Source organism: Crocodylus porosus, unplaced genomic scaffold, assembly GCF_001723895.1.
Source record: "Crocodylus porosus isolate Cpor-Errol unplaced genomic scaffold, CroPor_comp1, whole genome shotgun sequence".
Lineage (NCBI taxonomy): Eukaryota > Metazoa > Chordata > Crocodylia > Crocodylidae > Crocodylus > Crocodylus porosus.
Window position 1 is genome coordinate 46,082,392 of NW_017728909.1, and position 22,003 is coordinate 46,104,394.

The window sequence follows — 22,003 nt, forward strand, 5'->3', positions numbered from 1 at the left end:
CATACCTACAGGCTGGGGAACTCCCTTCTCGTCAGTGCAGAGGCAGAAAAGGATCTTGGAGTCATCATTGATGCCAAGATGAACATGGGCTGGCAGTGTGAGGATACAGTCAGGAAGGCTAACCATACGTTGTCATGCATCCACAGATGCATCTCAAGCAGGTCCAAGGAGGTGATACTCCCCCTCTATGCAGCACTGGTCAGGCCGCAGTTGGAGGACTACATCCAGGTCTGGGCGCCGCACTTCAGAAGGTATGTGGACAACATGGAGGGTCCAGAGGAAGGCCACTCGCATGATCGGGGCAGCAGAGCAGGCCCTATGAGGAGAGGCTCAGGGACCTGAACCTGTTCAGCCTGCAGAAGAGAAGGCTGTAACAGGCCACGAGATCTCCCCTCAAACTAGTCAGAGGGGACCAGCAGGCACTGGGGAAGTCCCTGCTCCCCCGAGCACTACCAAGGGTGACTAGGAATAACGGTCACAAGTGGGCAGAGGGTAGATTCAGGCTGGACCATCAGGAGGTGCTACTTCACTGTCAGGGCTGCTAGGATCTGGAACCAACTTCCAAGAGAAGTGGTGCTGGCTCCTACCCTGGGAGTCTTTAATACAAAGCTTGACAACCACCTTGCCGGGGTCGTTTGACCCCAGTACTCTTTCCTGCCATGGCAGGGGGTCAGACTCAATGATCTGCTCAGGTCCCTTCCGACTCTACAAACTATGAAACTGACAGTATCTCAGTCTACAATACTGATAAATCAAAATGTAGGATATTAAAATAGACTTAAAAGTTTGGACATTCAAATTTGTAAAGTACTAGAATTAAAATTCATTCACAATCAAACCCAATATATTGGTTTTATTTTCTCCTGGTCATTATTTTTCAGTTCTGAATGAGAAGTTACCTCTTCTTTCAGTGCATGTTTCTTCTGTTCCAAACAGATTTCTTTTGCACGCATCAGCTGCAATGTCTCCTTAGAAACTGCATACTGCAGCTTTTCCATACGTTCCACTGCTGCCGCCCATGCTGCCTTACCAAACTTTTTCTGATCTGCTCGCATTCGATCATATACAGCTGTAAGAAAGATGACAAAAAAATATTTTAAAATTGTATTTTACATTACTGGTGTATGCAATTATAAAGCTAAACATGTTTTAAATTGTACCACCACCACATACACACAATCTCCCTTGTTATAACAAACTAATTATTTGACATGAAGTCACATTTTATGTATGTTATTGTTATCAATATTGCTGAACATATGTTTTATTCTGAAAATCAGATCTGAGCTCCTCGCAACTGCAGCAGCAGTCTGAAAGTCAGCTGAATTCAAGAACCCTAATTTGTTTTTCATTTTAGACCTAAATTGCATTAATAGTTCATCCTCCTCCACTGAGATTCCTCCTCCGCTGTGCAAAGGCACACCTGTACTGACCAAAATTCCTAGCGTTCACAACTATACTGGCAAAACTGAACCTTTACATTATATAGAGTAGAGGCTCCACTCTAAGAATATTACAGTGGTAGAAGGTAGACAGATATTCCTTCAACAATAAAAAGCTCCTATTGCAGTCATAACCTCAGTGTGAGGTGCCCCATTCCTCTCTATGGAGCATTAACTTTAACATGCAGTTTCCAGGTGGGGCCACTGCTGCAGCTTCCAGAGGACCTGCTCAGCTTCCCTAGCATCCAGGGGCTCCTCTTCCTCTCTCTGCCATGGCGCTTGCTCTCAGCAGCAGGTAGGGAAGTGGTGGGGGTGAGGGAAGAGGGAGCTGCAGCTGGGTGTCAGCAAGAAGCCCATGCCCAGGGGGCATGGCAGCAGAGCTCTGGTGGGCAGGGTATAGGTGTGAGGGAGGGTGGGGGGGGTAATGGGGACCTCCCCCCCCCCAATGGCACACAGCCCCACCACCAACAGCAGCAGGCAGTAGGTGATGACCAGGGTGCTTGTGGTCTGTACAGGCACTGCTGCCCAGCTGTGCACGGTTCTAGCCAGCACTGCACGTGGTGGCAAGGAGTGCAGCCATCCCAGCCCGCCTCTATCGTGCAGCTCCCAGCACTCACGTCACTGGGGGAAGACCTGCACGATAGAGCCTGCTGCCTATCCCCGCTCCCTTCCCCCTCCTCCCCACTGTGCAGGTACCAGGACTCCACCAGGAAGCAGGGGACGGGGCTCCCCTGCACTTTCAGTTGAGTCCTGGGACCTGCATGTGGTGTCAGGCAGTCAGCTCTATTGCATGGGGCTTCTTCTGGTGGCGCACAAGTGCCAGGAACAGCACGTTCACCACAGGAAGCCCCACACGATAGAGGCAGGCCAGTCTGGCTGAGCTCCTTGCTACCACATGCAGCACTGGCTGGATGAACATGCCACCAGGCGGCAGCACCTGTGCAGGCCACAAGTGCCCCAAGCGTCTGCTGCTGCCACTGGCAGCAGGGCCTGTGTGCCATGGAGGGAAGTGCGTCCCCTCACACCCACACCCTGCCTCCACAACCCCCCACATATACATCCTCAGCATACCCTATGCCCCACCAAATGCACAGTCACACCCCTTCACAAACCTCACATACATGCACCCCACACACAGTACACAGGAGTAAAACTTGATTTTTGAGCTTTTATGCAATCACCTCTATATACACTACGCAAACACAAATCATGACAGAAATATCTTTTATAATTAAAATGTGTTTGACTTTCAGTCTATGATTTGGTTTTTTCCTGGTTTCAAGATGGCAACCCCTACCTCCCCAAAAAAGTACTTCTGGGGCAAGGGGAGGGACATCCTTTACCAAAGGTGAGGGGTTAGGGGTGGGACTTCCAGTCCCAAGATGGTGATTGGGGGGCAGGGCACACGTCAAGGGGTGGGGCTACCCTTACGGCCCTCAACAGCTCATCAAAACTTATTAAGCGGCCTTCCAGCCAAAATAACTGCCCACCCCTGATCTAAGCCTTCATTTAAATTACTACTACCTGTACAACTACAACAATTTAGGAACAGATCCTCACCTTTGGTAAATCAGGAGAACTATACTGCTGTACATTTTTCATTTTTCAAATGTTAACTGCCTACATCAGTAGCCTGAAATAATGGCTTCACTACAGACTTCTGTTGGCATAGCTACAAAGTTCAGATGTGGGATCCCAAAAGGCACAGCTGTACTGGCCAAAATTCCTGGCAGTCACATAATTATACTGGCAAAACTGCACCTTTACATTATATAAGTAGAGCTGACTCCACCCCAGGAGTACTACCAGTGGTAAAGGTAGACAGATATTCCTTCAGCAATACAACCTCAGTGTGAGCTGCCTCACTCGTATCTAAGAAGTATCAACTTTAAACCCTTATAGTATGGATTTAGATATCAAACTTAATTATTTTATTGCTGAGCATTTTAGCACAAAATTTCCAATTATTTCCATGTGGGGACCTACCCCATGTGACTATTTCCACACAGCAACATGAAGAGCAGAGTGATTCTAACTGCTTAATACCCATGTACAACCTCCAGGGATAGACCAGCAATAGCTATCTGTAATCCTAATGCACATCTCATTTTCCCAGAAGCCAAAATCCCAAATGACATCTACCAAAACCCTGTTTTCCTAAACAATTTTTATAATGTATTTGTCTACTTGATACAAATCAACAGCACAACAAAAATTATGAGTCAAAGGGCAGTCAAATAGTATACTTGATATCAAGTGGAATTCATCTTTCAAATAATGAATATTTTACTGACTGCACATTTATTGTAACGAAGTCACCAATTTTTAAAAATTTTAAGCTGCTAGAGAAGGACAGAGAATTAAGTTCAAGTTAACTAAGCAGAGTGCAAGAACCTCTGAAATATCTACACGAATCAGAATTTTTTCAGGAAACCACCAGAATAGCTGAAATCCTTTCCCTGATTAACAAAGACTTATTCCTGATCCCCAGCCAGGTCTTATGCAAAGAGAGAGGAGGCTTTCACCAATTGAAATAAGCAAGAAAAATCACATATTATTGCATACCTTTGCTAAGCAAAACAGGTTGAAATACATCCACAGATACAGCATTCAGTCTCAGGTGTTTAGAGCAGAGATTCCTCAATTAGGGATAGCTTGAGGGGTAGGAATATGGTTATGAAATACAGTAGGGAAGAAACACAGTTCTTTTCACCTTGCTTCCTCCTTTAGTACTTATTTATTATCATTACAGTACCTAAAGCCATTCTGTGCTGGTAAGGTACAAACAACAAAAAATGGCCCCAAAGAGCATACCATGTAGGGCAAGAGACAGACACGCAAGGAAATAGAAAGAAATGAGACAACAATGATCTGCTGCAATCATCGTTGTTTGCCATGTAAGGACCTAAGGTTGCCAAGGTTCTCCAAAAGAAAAGAGAAGAAAAAAGTGTCTTCAAAATCAGCAGCAAGTCAGTTACAGTATATAAGTTTCTTTCAGATAGCTTGCTTTATGGTTTACAGTTTTTTCTATACTAGAAAAGTTAAACTGTTTCACGTACTCAACTGGAAAAGTTAACTCTAGTTCAGAGTTTCTCAACTGGGGTTCAGCAGCTGTTGTGAAAAAGTTAACACCACATTAAAATTGAGATTTCAAGTAACCCCTGCTTGAGATGATCCTGCTGTAAGCAAGGGTTGGTCTAGGTAACTGCTCAAGGTTCCATCCAATGCTACTTTTTTTCCAAAAACCACACCCCAAACCTGTGGAAAACTATTACCTTTCTGTGCCTTGGCTGTTATTTCAAAGTACTTGACAGTAAGATCTTGAATAGAAAGCACAGCCATGTGGGCTTTCCGCTGCCAATCTGCATCTTCTTTCTGTAGACTCTCAATCCTTCTGGGGCCCAAGTAATCATTTTCTATGGAAATCTGAAAATAAAATAGGTCCATAATTGAAAACACAGCATTTAGAGTTCTCCCTGTTTGCAAGTGGCAGGCAGTTACAGTCAAACTGAGTGGCTTAAAAAAAATAAACAAAAAAAAACAAACCCCTTCCTCCATTATTCTATTAAAAAGAAAAAAAGATGTGTATTTATGTTAAAAAGACACATCCATGGCCTCATTAACTTTTATATCGTAAGTACAATAAACTCAACAAGAAAATAACCTATTGCTATATTAGCAAACAATTCATAATAGATAACATTTCCACCATCAAAGTTTAGATTCTGAAATCAGTGGGAATTGTGCTCTGAAATCACTTAGGCACGGCTGGCAGCAGCCAATACAACCCTCTTAAGCTTCTCTCTTTAAAAAGAAATGTCCTGTACATTAAAAGTTGATAATAATGTTGCTTGTGTATTTAGAGTCTAAATCACTTCAAATTGCTTATACTAAAAAAAGTTTGTTTTCAAGTGACAAAAATGTTATGCCACTTCAAGTTTTACTAAAATAGTTTTAGTCCCAAATTCTGCAAACACTTCAGCTTGTGCTTAATTCTAGGATATAAATAACCCTATTAAAAGCAATACACATTGTCATAAACTTGATTAAGTGTTTACAAGATGAAGGTATTACTTTTCAACATTTTATTTTTTGCCTGCAACTATTTTAACTCATTCAAATAAGATATTCAACTACCATTAATATTTAGTAAGAACCACCTCCAGCATTTACTTTTAATCTGTTACAAAATGTTAACATCGAAAATCAAAAAATTTCAAGTTAAGTTATTACAAGACTTCAACCCAATCCAAGGAGAAAATATTTTAAACCTTTTAATTTTAAGCCATTGTATCCTACAATAAAATACAGATTACTTGCAGTTGGTTTGAGAAGCCACAGAGGCCCTCTACATTGTAGTTAAATTGCTGAAAAATATCACTGCAAGTTGGATTCAAGTATTTTAATTAAGTAGTCACATATGGCAGAACATTTTCCCAGTTATATTATGTATACTTAAATGTGATCATCTAAAGCAGTCCACCCTTTTTTTTCCCCCTTTAAACGCACCCCGCTGCTGGGAGCAGAATGCGGTAGCCCAGGGACATTGGCAGGGGAGCTCCTGGCACGCAGCGCAGCTCATCCTCATTTGGGTTGCAATCCGGGATTGAGAACCACTGGTCTCAAGCAAAGTTCTAAAATATCCAGTTAACAACAACACTGAAGGGACAGAGAAGGGTTACAGGTTTCTGGTAATACGAAGTTCACTCAAAGAATGAATACAAAGATGTTTCTTTGAATTTTGAGCCACAAAACTTCCACAGAAAAAGCCCATGAAAAGATTTTAAAAAATGGAAGGGTCTCAATGTAAAGGCAGAAAATCATTCGCACCTCTGCTGAGGGGAACATGCTCATGTTTCAATTAATTGGGAATGATGATATAAGCTCCTTTGAGAAACAGGTTGTAAATGGCTGAAATTAACAGTCTCTTCAGTCTGTTGGTAGGTAGACAAAAGTAACAGGTTGTTGGGAGGGCAGGTGGGTAAGTAATCTGAATAATGCTTTCAAGGCTTATTTGTCCTATTTGCTGCTGGTTCTAACTGTAATAGAAAGACTCAGCGTCACTAACTTTTCTTCAGAGGTTCTGGCTGCCAAAACATTATTCACATGCCCAAGATCCCCCACGACTACCTGATTAAGTGTGCTCAGTTTATACATCAAGTCAGGGGTCAGCAACCTATGCAGCAATCAATGGCTGCAGGGCAGATGTGCCCCTGGACGCAAGGCTTTGGCTGAAGGTGCCTTCCCCGTGCTGCTGCTGGGACAAGCACCATCTGTGGCTGGATTTTAATGCCCACCCTCCCAGCCTGTCTCTGCCTTGACTGAGTCACTCCAGCCCACATGCTAAAAAGGTTGCTGATGTGGCCCTCCCCCTTGTCACCAATTGGTGGAGCTTTTTCTTTTCAGTAAGATACCCCCCCCCCCCCCCGCCCCACGGACTTTGGGGGCATGTCCCAATTTCACAGGCAATGCCTGATTTCACGAAATCATAATTTTGGTAGGTCCCTACCTACATCCCCAAGGTAACACATATTATCCATATAACAAGTGAAATATATTAACTGAGGCACACAGTACAACTACCTGACTCGCCAAAATGCAAGAGGAAGATTTGAAGCTGAAAGAAAAGCAGTAACTTGGTTAGGGAGCACAAGGCAGAGAAAAGAAAGCTGAGCAGCAGATTGGGTAAGGGAAAGGTATCGGAGTGACACTCAGTAAGGGTGCGAGGCTAAATTTGGGACACACCTGCCAAAAATGTTGCTCCCTACTTCACTAGACCAGTGATTCTCAACAACCAGGAAGCCAAAACACCCTGTGGTGGCATGAGCTCCTTTTAAGAGCGCCATGGAGTGCCACACAATGTTAGTACTGTTAGGTTTGCAAGGACTTATACAGTACACAAGATAAACCCAAAGATTTCCAGCAGGAATCCATAGCGTCAAAAACTTTCTGAGGTGTTGTGATCTCTCCAAGTTCTTTACAACAGTATTATTTTTGTATAGTCAACAAGTAAATTGAAGAGCTGGCATTTTCGGAGGGGTGCAGAGGGGTGTCTTAGTCTACAAAAGTTGAATACCAGTACACTAAACCACCTCTCTCCCTGTTCTTACAACAGCAGTTAAAGTTAGTAGGCCAATACCTGTGTACAGGCAACTCTCATTTAGCACTCTTAATTGGTTCCTGAAAAAACAAGTGACAAGCAAAATATAAAAGTTTTTGATGAACCACGATGGTGACCATGAGCATTATAATGAAACTCACTGATTGCCAAGCAAAACACGGGCATCAATGTAAAATGAGCATTATAGCAAAATAGCACTAAGCAAAATGGTGTTAAGCGGGGGTTGCCTATATTGCCATTTCATCCAATCATTTACTATTCAATTTATAACCAATTCTACTAAGTTAAGATCAAACAGAATACATTAATCCCCTACAACTTAGTGAGCTCTGCAGTGACACTAGTAAAAGGTAATGCAAACCTGGTCACTAAGCAAGTATGTATATTCTGAATCCACAGACGGTGGAGGATTCATTGAGTAATAACATGCAATTTTTACATACTCTCTTTTCTGATTAGAAAGATATTTTAAATTTGTCTGTTATGGAAAGGATCTTGAGATTTAGCTCTTGCTCTATGAATTGGAGAATTAATCCCAGAGAAAAAATAAGCAAGTCATTTATATGAGAAGATTACAACTTTGGAGTGACACTTTTGCAGTGATACTGTTTGTTCTTTCTGCTTTTATGGACGTTGCAATTTATGATCAATTTTCTCAAGTGAGTCACTGAACAGCTTGCTGCTTCTGATACCCTTATACATCAGAGAATAGTGTCAACGTCCCAAACCTGTAGCTATACATTCATCTCAACAAAAATTAGTTCATCCTGGCTGCACCCTAGCCAAGCCTTACATGGGGGAAGGGAAACCTATCCCCTGCCTTCTCAAACACACACATCATCATGAAAAGGGCCAAGAAACCTGAAGACTTTTTTCTGCATTGGGTCTTTTCCCTTAATTACTACTTTGTTAATGGAGTAAACTTCATTAGCTAAAGCATGGTTCTTAATGCTTCTCTGCATGCCACTGCTGTTCAGAATGCAGGAGTAATGTACTGTAGTTTTGTTTGTTTGTTTTACAACAGTCATATTTATGGCTAACAGCTCCTTTTGACAATTATTTGTGTCCTTGGAAGTTCTCTAGATGCTTTATAAAAACAGACTGATATTTAATACAAAAAAACCGCACTCTCACTGAGATGGAGACCCAGTGAAGGAGTACCAAAGAGCACGAAGCACAAGAGGTACAGACAGAAGTGACCATTTTCGCTTGATCTGGCCACAAAAAGTTTATAGCTGGGACTAAGCTATAGCTTGTGTATAGTTTGTGTAGCTCCAAACAGCTTAAAAAATGGCCGACTGGGTAAGAACCTGACCCCTCATTGCATGAGGTATCAGGTAAAGAGCTTACAAAATGTAGCATCTTTTATAACTTGTGTCTGCTGAGCTCCCAGCCTGCTGTTTTCAGAATGGGAGGGGGGAAAGGGAGCAGAAGGAGTTCGGTCTGGGGGGTGGGGCAGGTATACTGCATCTCCCCCAAGGGTGGGGCGCATATATTCCAGTAACTTGCAGCCTGCCGGAGCACATGTGGTATGTGTGTTCCCTGGGAACAACTAGTGGCGACACAAAGTGTGCTTCCACTAGTTGTTGCCAGGGAACCAAACGTTCACGCTCATCTCAACACAGCCACTAAGTCCAAATTTTGCCCTCAATGCTTTCTGTACAAGCAACTTCCTACAGTAAAGGTTAGCCATACTAAGTAATGTAGGGAAGTATAAAACTTCACACGTGGCAGTTTCAGTTATAAATTTGCTCCCTATCATGCTCTGACTACTAAACTAAAGGTTTAAGAAACAAAAATAACACAAAAACAGAGGTTCTAATAAAAGACAACATCCAAACGGATAAGCACGGCCTCTGATGCTAAGTGACTGTGAACGAAATGCAGCATTTCCTGCCCAAGATCTATCAACACATCACTTCACCCACAAAGACTACCTTATTTTCTAGCATTCCATACAGAGTTAACTTAAGGAAGCGGAGCTCGAGAAGGGCAATCAGATGCAAGCCTGACACACTGTGGCACCGTGGGGATCCCTGATCAGCCACAGTGCTAGTTTCCTCACCTGCCTCTGGGCACGCCACCCACCAGTCTCTCCAGCCTCGCTGTTATTTAATTGAGGTGTTAATTAAGGCAGGAGGCTGCCCATTCTTGCCCCAATGCCAGGGGCACCATCTGCTGCTCTGTTCCTCCCCTACACTGCGGCCCAAGCCTCACAGAGGAATCCTGATGACACTGCTCCTGGCCTACAGCCGGACCAAGCTTAGGCCACATTGTCAAGCCTCAGATGCACACACATTCATAGTGCCCTCCTCTCACTAGGGCCTCTCACACTCCACCCCCTCTCACAGGGTCTCTTTTATGTGTCAACCACTTGTACTGCCTTGCTCCCTTGGGTGGCAGTCTTTTGGGCCTCTCCTGTCACCCTCACCAGGGTAGCAGCCAGCCAATTACCCGACTGGGTCTAAGTTTGCCCTGGCCCCTTCCCAGGGCAACTATACACACTCAGACAATAGCCCTCTAGTGTTCCCCCTCACTTGGGCTCCTCATCTCTGCCCCCCTCACTGGGGCTCCATATCATCCCCACACTGGGGCCATGGGGCTTTTCTCCCCGGTGGGCTCGGGTGGCCATAGCCATGCCTGGCCCCAACTACCTCTCCTTGGGGTCTTGCACCCCACAGGGCTCAGGCAGTTGCAGCCATCCCTGGCCCCAACTACCTCCGATGTTAAATGACCCACCCGAAGGTGAGGGCTTGGGTTAAGGCACCCCTACCTGCCTTTCACCGGGGTGGTAACTGGCCTGGCATTTCATGGGGGGTCCCGCACCACAGAGTCCCACCAGGTCACCCACTCCCAGCAGGGTGCAGTTTTAGGTCATGCCCAGGACAAGGAGCCTCCAAGCCATTCCCTACAGCTCCTGCCCTTACCTCCAGGATGTTGCATGTAGCCTTGCAGCTATGCAGTGTTACTTCCTGGGCTGCCAGCAGCGAACTGCTCTGTTCATATAGGCAGCCAGAGATCTAAAATGGCCACCGCAATTAAGCACCTGCTGGCTGCTTGGCACAGCTCTTAAAATGGCAGGCACCAACAGTACCCTGCTACACACATCTAGACACATCTGATAATTCACACAATAGTTTCACTATGAATTGGCAAACTGTAGGACAGCTAAATAAAGCTAATCGTAAGCCAAATGCCTATTGCCGTCTTAAAAATGTCATATTTTGCTATACATTAACAACAGAAATTTCATTGTCTACCTTACACTGGCACGCCCAAAAGCAATGCGTGGGACAAATTTATGTCAGTGGTTGTCAGTCCTGTAAGACCTTCCAAGGATGCCACGACAGCACCACCCGGTGCTCCTGCCTGCATTAGATTTATACTTCCTGGTCCCACCCCTCACATGTATCCTGGAAACAGAGATGCACTTGGCCATGGCAATGGTGAGGCACCTTGGGAAGGAAGGAATGTTTTATCAGAAAAACCTAGTGCAGGCAGGAGTGTACCCTTCTGATACAGCTGCCTCCCAGTCTAGCCCCACATGTGGAACATTGGAACATCTAGTGCTGCTAAATTTAGAAAAGTAATGGAGGGGTGCCACAGGCCTAAAGAGGCTGAAAACCACTGGTCTATGCAGATAAAATGACAGCAAAGCCAGAATAAAATTGACAAGGATCATCTGAAACTCTACTGTTGGGAAAATAAGATCAGTAGCTATAGAAATACAAAAGCACCCAACTCCAGAGCAGAGAAATTCAGCTCAATGAGCTACCTTTTTCCAGGATCACAAGATTCCTTCAAATCCATGCCAAAGGCTTGACCCTTTGCTAGTTTCCCTTTATATGTACAGCCCCTCCTCCTTACCCTTACTTCAAAATACATATCTATTTATAACTTTCATTCTTTCTTCTGCCCTTTCATTTCAACTTAGTCACACAATTCACTGCCCTGCAGGTCCCACTGCAGACTCACCAGTATGTTTTCCCCCATGCATGCTGCTATCCCAGGGTGCTTGTACACGTGGGGGGGGGTTAGTTCCCCTAACTTGAAATCGTGGGTTTTTAATTGTGATCCACCGTTTCAATTTAAGTGCTTCTGGCACTGTAACGGAACAATGATGGCCACCATCAGCTCATACCACCCCACCCCGACCCGCAGGCTCCATCTGTGTTTCACTCTCCCCTTAATCATTACTTCATTTTTTACAGGATTCAGCTTTAGCCAACTATTTTTCACCTACTTGCAGTTTTCAGCCAGACTGCTAGACAGGTGTGAGATGATGTTTCTGGTACAAGTGAGAAGTGGCAATTATGCCTGGTGTCATCTAGGAACTGGTAGGATTTTAAGTCATATTGATTCAGATCTCCCCAGTATGCTTCTCACAAACCTTCTTCAGGATTTTCTGTGCAAACAATGTTTTTTTTTCTTAATCTAAACTGTGATTTTCAGAAAAGTCACACAAGTTCATAAGAGCTATCAAGCTAAAATTCATGTCTAAATGATAGGAGGCAAAAAACAATTGACTGGGCAGTAAACCCTCCATCCTGCAACAGTCTCCAAGCAAGTAGATCCGTTCCATTCTGAAAGCCGCATTAGCTTCAAAGGACTCCAAGCAGACAAATTCACTCACAAAACATCAATTGCAGGGCTAGGGTCTAAATAAAGAATGAATCATTCTTTTTGTGACATGTTTAAAAGAAGCTCTTATCTTAAAAGTATTTTCTTTTTTGTTAACCTATTTTTCTTTGGGCACTGCTTATTTTCTTAGTGCATGAATACATAACACACAAACAGTGTAACCTACATCTGTTCTCCACACCAATTCAAGGTAGTAACTGGCGAAGACAAATGATGAGCTGGTGCAGTTACAAAAACTCTCCACTAGGTGGCAGGTAGCTGGGATGAAATTGTAAAACCCTGGACACACAACCCATACATTGCTGAATAACTCATTGTGTACAGTCACTTCTTATTTTAACAGGTATTTTTACCTGGAAGTAGAGTGTCTTGGACCAGTGCCAGGCTCTACACTATGTATCTACTTAACATATACAACAGTATAAAATTTCACATGTCCACACACAAAGTTACCCTCACCTTCAAAGCACAAAGTTTAGTGAAGTTTCATCCTTCATCAAAGCCATATATATATATATATATATATATATATAAATAAAAGTTTCCCTTGACATAAATCTATTAAAGAAATTTGTCCTTTTCACGCTCATATGAATAACCGAACAGCTATAACCTCAAAAACACTAGCACAGTTCAACTTCAGAAAACTCTTTAAACTTTGATTAGTTCAGCTGTCAAGTTAAACTAATGTTACTTACAGTAGGTTGAAAATAGAGGCTCAGCATGAAATAATTAACAAATCTGTACTTTTAAGTCGTATGAATGCAATGACTTAAGTCATACGAACTGCTAAGTCATACAGCTTGTAAAGATATTTACAGTTGTAATCTCAGATTTCTGATACCACTTTTCTGTCCCAGTATAAAAATAATGCTTATAAAAAAAAGTGGTCATAAGAATTCACAAATGATGGTAAAGATTATTTCAAACATCGAGATCTCCATTTAATAGTGTGTCTTTAACTGGAAACTTTTTAATTACAATACCATTCTAATTTTCCTAAATGTAAAAGAGAGGTAATTACATCTGTACCAGCCACCTTATGCAGTGATTATAAATCAGCATTCACATGTTAAGCACAGTCAGCTCAAGTCAGACCTTCAAGAACGCCTATGTACTGCAGAAAGTGGTGCTGGCATTTTTCCCCACAAGCTGGTTATGAAACAATTTATCTTCTATTTTTTATTTTTAGCCTAATTCAAGGCATTTTCAAATCAACAGCAACAACACCCCCACCCCCCCCAAAAAGAGAAATTTCACAAAGATTTGAATCAAACCCAGAGGGCCTATCACCATGATAGTTAGCACTGCCCATAATTAAAGAACACAACATCTCTGAATAAAAAGGTCATTTCTCTGTCTCCAGGCCAAATGAACACTGCTACATGACTCAGAACTTTTATCTTCCTGTCCTTTCTACTTAAAGGAGCACCAATTGCAAGTCAAATTTTACATATAATAGCGTGTGCGTGTACATCTATATGTGTTCTGGGATATATAAATCTATATAGATCAATCTAGACTGGGGCAGGCAAAATATGGCCCGTGGGCCTACCAACAAATTGTGCCCCACTCAGCCCTTCTGCCCCAAGGGTGGAAGTGAGGCACGTATACCCATCCCCAGAGATGTCCCTAGGGGTATGCAGGAGCAAGAGCAGAGGGGAGTGGGGGCCAAGCAGCCAGAGCGAGGGGAGAAGGGGGTGAGCAGCTGGATTGCAGAGCCGGCAGCCGCAGCAAAACCTGTACAGCACTATCCACAGGGGCCCCCCCAAAGTGCTGGGCCTGGGGCAGCCACCCTGATTCCCAACCCCCCTCCTCAGGGATGGCCCTGCCCACCCCCAACATACCCTATCATGCCTCGCTCCCACCCTTGTGGGTGGAAAGGAAGGCTTCCCCAGCATCCTGCTACCTCTGGGCAGCAGGTAGGGAAGGAGATGGGGGGCGGCTGGGGACGGGGGCGCAGCTACAGCTGAGCAGAAGTGCAGAGCATGGGGCTGGCTATAGGGCAGAGCCCTCACCCAGGGATATGGTAGCAGTGTAGAGCTTGGCTGGGCATGGTGTAGGTGTGAGGGGTATGTGGACTCCTCTTACACTCCCGCCTCGGTGCACAGCCTTGGCAGGCAGTGGGGGGCAGCAGCTGGGAGCGGGGGGAGAAGGAAGAGGCAGGTACTCTCTGCTCAATGCTGGCTCTGGCCAGTGTTGCAAGAAGCACAGCCCCCACCAGGCTATTCGTTTTCCCAGCACTTCCTGCACTTGCAGGGCACAGGAGGGAAGCCCCAGGCACTGGAGCAGCCTGAGACAGGGAAAGCAGGGCCTGGATCTTCCCTCCTGTGCCCCGTGAATGTGGGGAGCACAGGCAATAGAAACTGCCTGGGAAGGGCTGCGCTTCTCGCTGCGACATGCAGTTCTGGCCAAAGCTAGGCACCGGCGCCCCCACCTGCTGGGGTCCCCACACCCCTCCCACCTTCCTCACACTCCACAAATGCAACACACACACAGACATACACACACAGACACATATCCCACCTCCCAGTGTTGACTGCAGGAGGGGACAGTGTGTTCCAGTGCCACACATCCACACTCCACAAACACCACACAACCCCCCAACATACCCTATGTCCCCCAAACACACACCCACCACACTCCCCACAATATAAAAGTAAGAATTTGAGTTATTATGCAATCACCTCTATATACACAAACACAAATCATGACAAAAACAATTTTGTAATAAAATTAAAATATGTTATAGTAGATGTTTGACTTTTAGTGTATGATTTGTTTTTTTCCCCGATTCTAAGATGGCAACTCCTCCCCCCTCCTAAAAGGAGTATTTCTGGGTGGGCAAGGGGAGGGACTTCTAGTGGCAAAGGTCAAGGGTTAGAGGTGGGACTTCTGGTCCCAAGATGGTGACCAGGGGGCAGAGCACCTATCAAGGGGTAGGGCTATCCATGTGGCCCTCGATGCTGACCAAACCTCATTAGGCAGCCCTCCACCCGAAAGAACTGCCCACCCCAATATAGACACACATGCATACCTATCCATGTATCTCTGTGTATCTATACACACACGGGTATAGGTCTGTATATATGAAGTTACATATATACACAATGTTTTTGCTTTGACCTGAACAGGATTAAGCTTCTGAGAAGGAGTTTGGTAGCCAGAGCCCAACTGTCAAAAATGTCTTGTTCCTCAGTGTAACTGTCCAAGTACCACAGATCAGATAAAATTAAGGTCTTACCTATTTGTTGCAACTAAAGATACAAAAGCAGATTTATTAACCAGGGGGCCCCCGTCTCAAATTTCAGTTTTGATAGCAGGGTTCTGCCTTTGGCCAAATATAGGCATTATATTTCTACCAGGGAAAACACAGTATACACCAAGCCTTCACATAATTTTGCCTAAAACAAAAATGGCAGTTCCAAACTTGGGAGAGTTTCTCCCAAGAGAATGAACACCTGTACTCTTCCTTTGTGTTTCAGCTACTGAGCTCCATTTGAACTACCAAAAATTTTAAGATGTTCTCAAGAAAACGAACTAAGTGCAAAATATCTACCTTTTTTCCCCACTATTTATTTTACCAAACCTTTCTTTTAATCAAACAAATATGAGCCATTTGAGTATGGTGTTGTAAATCTAAAATAATTTAAATTGAGGAGAAATCTATAAACTAAAGAAAAAACCCATCTGTCACGGGACGGGGACCCGGGAGCGGCCGTGATCTCTCCCAGCGCCCCTACCGTGCCAAGTTGCCTGTTCAGCACCCTCAGTCTCGCCCACCATGACTTTGATGTCTCTATAATGTAAAAGGGAGGCTGCCTTTACTTGACCCCTTGGACCCGGTGCTCGTACCCTTCTGGTCCCTGCTCCATAAATAAATTCTGGTGCACTCAACCCTGTGGGCATCGCGTGGCTCCTTCCACCCCAATACCACACCCCAAGCCTCTCAGCTGTTCCGGATGTTATCTGGTCCTATGTTCCTACCTTAGTGGCCCTGTCTACAGCCCCTACTCTGGTGCTTGCCCTCACCAGGCTCTCATCGTATCTTGCTCGTTAGCTCGCCCTCACTGGGCGTCTATCAATATACGCGCCCTCTCCCGGGGCCTCTCAATATATCAATACACGCTCCCTCTCTGGGGCGTCCCACTTGTATACGCGCCTTCCTCGCGCTCTCCGCCCGCACCGGGGCCTCTGCTCGCGCTTCCTCGCGCTCGGGGCTCAGGCAGCCTTAGCCTTACCTTCCCCCCTGACCCTCCTCCCGGGTCTTATGCCTGACTGGGCTCTCACCGATCGGGGCTCAGGTGGTCTTAGCTTTACCTGGCCCCCAGACCCCTCCTTGGGTCCCATGCCCACTGGGCTCGTCCCGATAATCACCCACACTGGAGTCAGGGTTGGGACACCCCAAAATGCAGAGCCCCCTGCGGTGCCAAACTGCCGTGCCTTCTCTGGCACCCAAGCGTGTGCCCTCCCAGGGCACCAGGAATGCCTCCCCCCCCCCGCGCTACTGGGGAGCTCTCCCGAGGCCTCCTCCAACCCCTACAGCCTCACCCGGTCCTCCAGTATTACACCAACAACCAAAAGGAAAACCCAAAGCTATAAGCCCACCGGCTGCAACACAACATAAGCCTCCTGGCTATAACGTAAATTCTTTGCCACCTTGGCTCTCCTTCAAAACCTCCCTGTCAGGGTTCTCTCCACCCTGTATCATGATGCCAACACTCAGGCGATCAGGCTGCTCTGCTCTGCTCTGCAGCAGAACTCTCACTCCTCATGCCATCACACAGGCGATCAGGCTGCTCTACCCCGCTCTGCTCTGCAGCAGAGCTCCCTCTGCTCAGGCTGCCAAAGGGGACTGACTCTGGCCTCAGCCTTCTCTGTTTATAAAGGCCAGGCCCTGCCCCCTTCTGGCCATCTGACCCAATAGGTTGCCTTAGCAAACGCCAGCTGTGCTGCCCTGTTGACTGGCAGCTAAGCCCAAATCACTATTGCCAGTAGCAAGCACCCTAGTGCCTGCTACACATCTCCCCCTCCCCAGTTTGAGTCTCCTTATTAGGAGCAGGGTGCAGGAGTGCCCTGCGACACCATCAATTTTAGAACTCCTGCACACAACTTTTGCTACATTTGACACAAGAAAAAAAACTGTATTTTCAGTTACAGATAAACTGCTCATCATCTGCATGCATCATCTACACTTGTTTTCAACTTCTAACTACACATTATATCCTGCAAGATACAAAGGAATGACATATAAACTACAAAGACATAATTCAGAATTTGAAGGCTAACAGGTAAACGTTTTTCAAAAAGATAGATTCTGAAAGCAGAATAAATGGATGATCTGATCCTTGACATTCAGCTTTTGCCATCATTCCCACATTTACTTATAAAAACATTCAAAACCCATCCTGATTTCCAATATAGTTTTTTAACAGCCATTTTTGTGCCATGATTCTCATCATGGCATCCTAGCTTTTTAGCTTCATAAATTAATTTCCTAAAGCCCTGTGAGGTGGTGGGAAAATATTCCCATTTTCCAAATGCATAAGCAAGGCACAGAGAATAAAGCCAAAATAGAAGTAAATGTTCATGTCCAATTAACAGTATGTAGAGTCCACATTTTCAGAGTGCTTGGCATTTAATAGCACTTCCTATGTTCACATGAGAGCTCAAATCTGTCAACAGCAGAAGTCAAGGTGCTCAGCTCTTCTACAAATAAAAAACCGGAATTCTCAGATCAAGTACCCGGTAAATGAGGAACACAACTACTGGTTTACCCACCATTACATAAAAACTGTGGAGGAAGCAGGAGAGAATCCAGTTTTCCAGAATAGTCTTTCATTGCTTTAACCACAAGGCTATGACTTTTTTCCCCGCAATACCCTGCCTCACTCACTCCATGCATTCCAATTTCTAACAAGTTAGCCAAAGATGCTATGAACAGCCTCCTTCACATTCAGTACTCAACCCTGGTTAATCTCAAACTCAATCCTGTACACCAGGGGTGGCCAAAATACAGCCCATGGGCAACTTTGGCCCATGGCTGGTACCTCAGTCCTGCCCGGCCCATGTGCCATCCAGCCAGTGGTGCATCCTGCTGCCTCCCAGGCATGCAGTGGGGCTGGGGGTGGCTCTGCAGCTAGACTGCCTTTCTAGACAGCCCAAGCAGCAGCAGTGGCGGCTCTTTCCAGCTGCTGCCACTGTTGGCCCCAGCCCTGTGTTACGGGTGGGGACCCACGGGTGCAGCTCCAACCCAGCCCACCCTGGACTTGGCCCAGTTGGAACCTGCACATGAAGCCCTGACCCACCCCACACCTGCTCTGGACCACCTGCCTGTGCTGAGCAGTGGCAGCAGCGGGGCAGAAGCTGCTGCTTGGTATGGAAAAAGTGCACTCCTCCACCACTGCTGCAGCTGCCTGGAGCCCATGCCCAGACTGCTCTGCTGGGCACCCCAGAGGCAGTGGCAGGGCAGCCCATGTACAAACTCCAAATGGCTGCAGCAAAAAGGGCCCGGCACCAGTGAGGTGGAGGAGCGCTTTTACCCCATGCCACACAGTAGCTTTTGCCCAGCTGGTGCTACTGCTGCTGTTACTCAGCGTGGTCAGGCGAATCTGGAGCAGGTGCAGGGCAGGCTGGGTTGGGGTTGGGCACACAGGTTCCCGCTGGCTTCAGAGCTGCTCTGCTCTTCTGGGCCAAGTCCATAGCAGGCACAGGGAGCACATCTGCAGGGGACCAGCATGAGAGGTAATGCTCAGTGGCAACCAACACAGGCTCACTTTGGGCAGATCCTGCTCGACTAACCTTGTTTCCTTTTACGACCAGGTCACAAAGTCCTTGGATGCAGGTGTTGAGGTACATGTCATCTACGTGGACTTCAAGAAGGCCTTTGATGCTGTTTCTCACCCCATTCTCATAAAAAAAAAAAAACTAGGTGACTGAGGCACTGATGCCTACACAGTCATATGGGTGGCAAACTGGCTAGATGGTCATACCCAGAGAGTGGGAGTGGATGGGTCGTTTTTGACAGGAAGGGATGTGGGCAGTGGAGTTCCTCAGGTCTCAGTCCTCAGGCCTGTGCTATTCAACATCTTTATCAGTGACTTGGAGGTGGGCATGCAAAGCACACTATCCAAATTTGCTGATTACACAAAGATGTGGGGAGAAGTGGGCATACTGGAGGGGAGTGACAGAATCCAACTAGATCCAGACAAGTTACAGAGGTGGGCAGATGAGAACAGAATGGAATTCAATGCAGCCAAGTGCAAGGTGCTGCATCTAGGGAGAAGGAACCTGCAACACACCAACTGGCTGGGGAACACTCTTCTCAACAACACAGTGGCTGAAAGGGACCTTGGAGCCATTGCTGACATCAGGATGGACATGAGCTGCCAATGTAAGGAAGCGCTCAGTAAGGCTAACCACACCTTGTTGTGCATCTACACATACATCACAAGCAGGTCCAGGGAGATGATCCTTCCCCTCTATTCAGTGCTGGTCAGGCTGCAGTTGAAGTACTGCATCCAGTTCTGGGCACTGCACTTCAAGAGGGATGTGGCTAATCTTGATGGAGTCCAGAGGAGGGCCACTCACATGGTCAGGAGACAGCAGTCCAGGCCCAATGAAGGTAGACTAAAGGGCCTGAATCTATTTAGCCTCCACAAGAGACGACTGAGGGTATCTGGTAGCCGTCTATAAACTCACCAGGGGAGACCAGCGGAAAATAGGCGAAGCTCTGTTCCCCTGGGCTCCACCTGGGATAACAAGGAATAACAGCCACAAATTGACTGACAGCAGGTTCAGACTTGATATCAGGAGGCATTACTTTATGGTTAGGGCTGCCAGGCTCTGGAATGGGCTCCCAAGGGAGGTGGTGCTCTCCCCTACCTGGGGGTCTTCAAGAGGAGGTTGGATAGATATCTGGGGCTGGGGTATTACAATCCCAGCTCTTGTTCCTGCCCAGGGCAGGGGGTCGGACTTTATGATCTATTCAGGTCCCTTCCAACCCTAGAAAATATGAAACTATGAGCTGCAAGCAGGGGGGTGTGGCTCCTGCTGCTACATGTATCCTGGGAGTGACTGGGGGCATGTGCAGACACCCCAAAATTCACCACAGCTTCTCCAAACCCCGCTCCCAGTGCTGCCGCTGCCCACCCCAAGCACAGCATAGCCCAACTACCCCGCCAGGAAGAGCCCAGCCCTAGCCCACAGCCCATCCCCACCCCATGTGCAGATCCCACGCACATGGCCCCCATGCCCTTCTGGGGCGAGTGCAACAGCAGGAGCCACCACTCCCTCCCTGCACTGGGAATTCCCCCAGACAAGCTGCTTGTGGCTGCATCCTATGCACTGCCCCAGCTGTGCAGGGCCTGCCCCAGCCCCACTCCCTCCCTCACTGCCATGGGTGGGGGGGAGGGTGTAGATCAAGGCCCCAGTGATGAGGGAGGGAGCAGGGCATAGGCAGGAACAGAGGCTGAGGTGAGTGCCCCACTACCTCCCTCATCGCTAGGGCCTCGATCTGCCACCCCCCCACAGCCCTTCCCTCCCCGCACCCCTGCCCCCAAAGTCTTACCTGCTGGGGCGTTGTACGTGCCTGTACTAAGCCCCTCCAAATATTTTTTTCTTTGTCTATGGGTGGATAGACATTCCCTTTTCATTCCAGAAATGCAGGCATGTGCCTGCCATGGCTCAGGCTAGAACCTGGGGGGCACGAGAGCTGCCCTCCCTTCCCTTCCACAGAGCTGAGCTGAGAGGGGGTGTGGCCAGGCCCCAGCAGGATGCTCCGATTAGAGAGGGATTTAAACTCCCATGCTGCCTGCATTGTCTGAGGCTTTCTGTGCCCTCTCCCCACCACGTCCCACTACTCAAAGGGTGGGAGTGTTGCCAGACCCCAGCCCTGGGCTAGTACTCCGAGACAAAGATGGAGTTTGCAATGCATGCATCTGTTGATGATACTGAGCTTTTCCATCTCCCTCCTGCTGTCTGCAAACCTGACAGAGCTACAAACCAGCAAAGCAGGGGCTGGGGGGGTGGGGGGGAAAGCAGTGCTGATAAAACAACAGTGTTTATCAGCCCATCAGCAAAACAAAAGCCTCTCTCATTAGTTCAAGCTCTTCTTAAAACAACTTTTTCCAAGGAGGGATATTATCAGCTGACCTGCTGATTAGCTCCAAAAAGTCCTAAGCAAACATTGTTCTGTCTGCCTTCGTCTGGTCCCAGTGAAATTGGAGACAGACACCTCTCAGCATTAGCTACCATACCACATGCCTAGGATCTATGGGGCTGGGGTCTGTGCTGTGGGAGATGGGAGGGAGGGAGGGAGGAATCCCTGCTTGAACAGCAACAGCGAGGGAAGCCAGGCAGACCCTGCTGCGCATGCAGTCTCTCCCAGTTCTGGCTAGGGAAGAGAGGAGCAGGGCTGACCTGTTCTCTGGTGCAGATAGCACAGCCCAGCCCAGGGCTGCAAAGCATCTCAGATGCTGGGGGACTAGTTTAACAAACCAGGAAGGCGTCTGGGACAGACATTGCAGAAACCGGTTTGACCACAATCAGTTAAGTCTGATACTACATTCAACCAGTTTCATCTTTAACCAGTTTCAGCCATTTTAAAACTGGTTTATGTGCACTGAACTTATGTTCTGCTACAGGTTTAAACCAGTTTCTGATCACTTACACAAGTCTGTGTGTAATGTCTGTTTCTAGCCCATGTGTTTCCAGAAATAAGCCCTCTTGCCTATCCTGTCAGCCCTGACCACTGGGAACCTGGGCTCCTCCAAAGCCTGGAGGACCACTGGGAACCTGA

At 46.6% G+C, this 22,003-nt stretch overlaps 1 protein-coding gene across 1 annotated transcript in view; it reads right to left on the reverse strand.

The window, feature by feature from the left end:
- Positions 1 to 22,003, reverse strand: part of JMY (junction mediating and regulatory protein, p53 cofactor) — a 113,940-nt gene that overhangs the window by 55,808 nt on the left and 36,129 nt on the right. Inside the window, exons 4-5 of the mRNA XM_019532196.1 lie at positions 4,718 to 4,868; positions 900 to 1,069 (exon numbers count right to left, since the gene is read on the reverse strand). Of these exons, the coding sequence (XP_019387741.1) occupies positions 900 to 1,069; positions 4,718 to 4,868 (321 nt within the window). The remainder of the gene's footprint in view (positions 1 to 899; positions 1,070 to 4,717; positions 4,869 to 22,003) is intronic.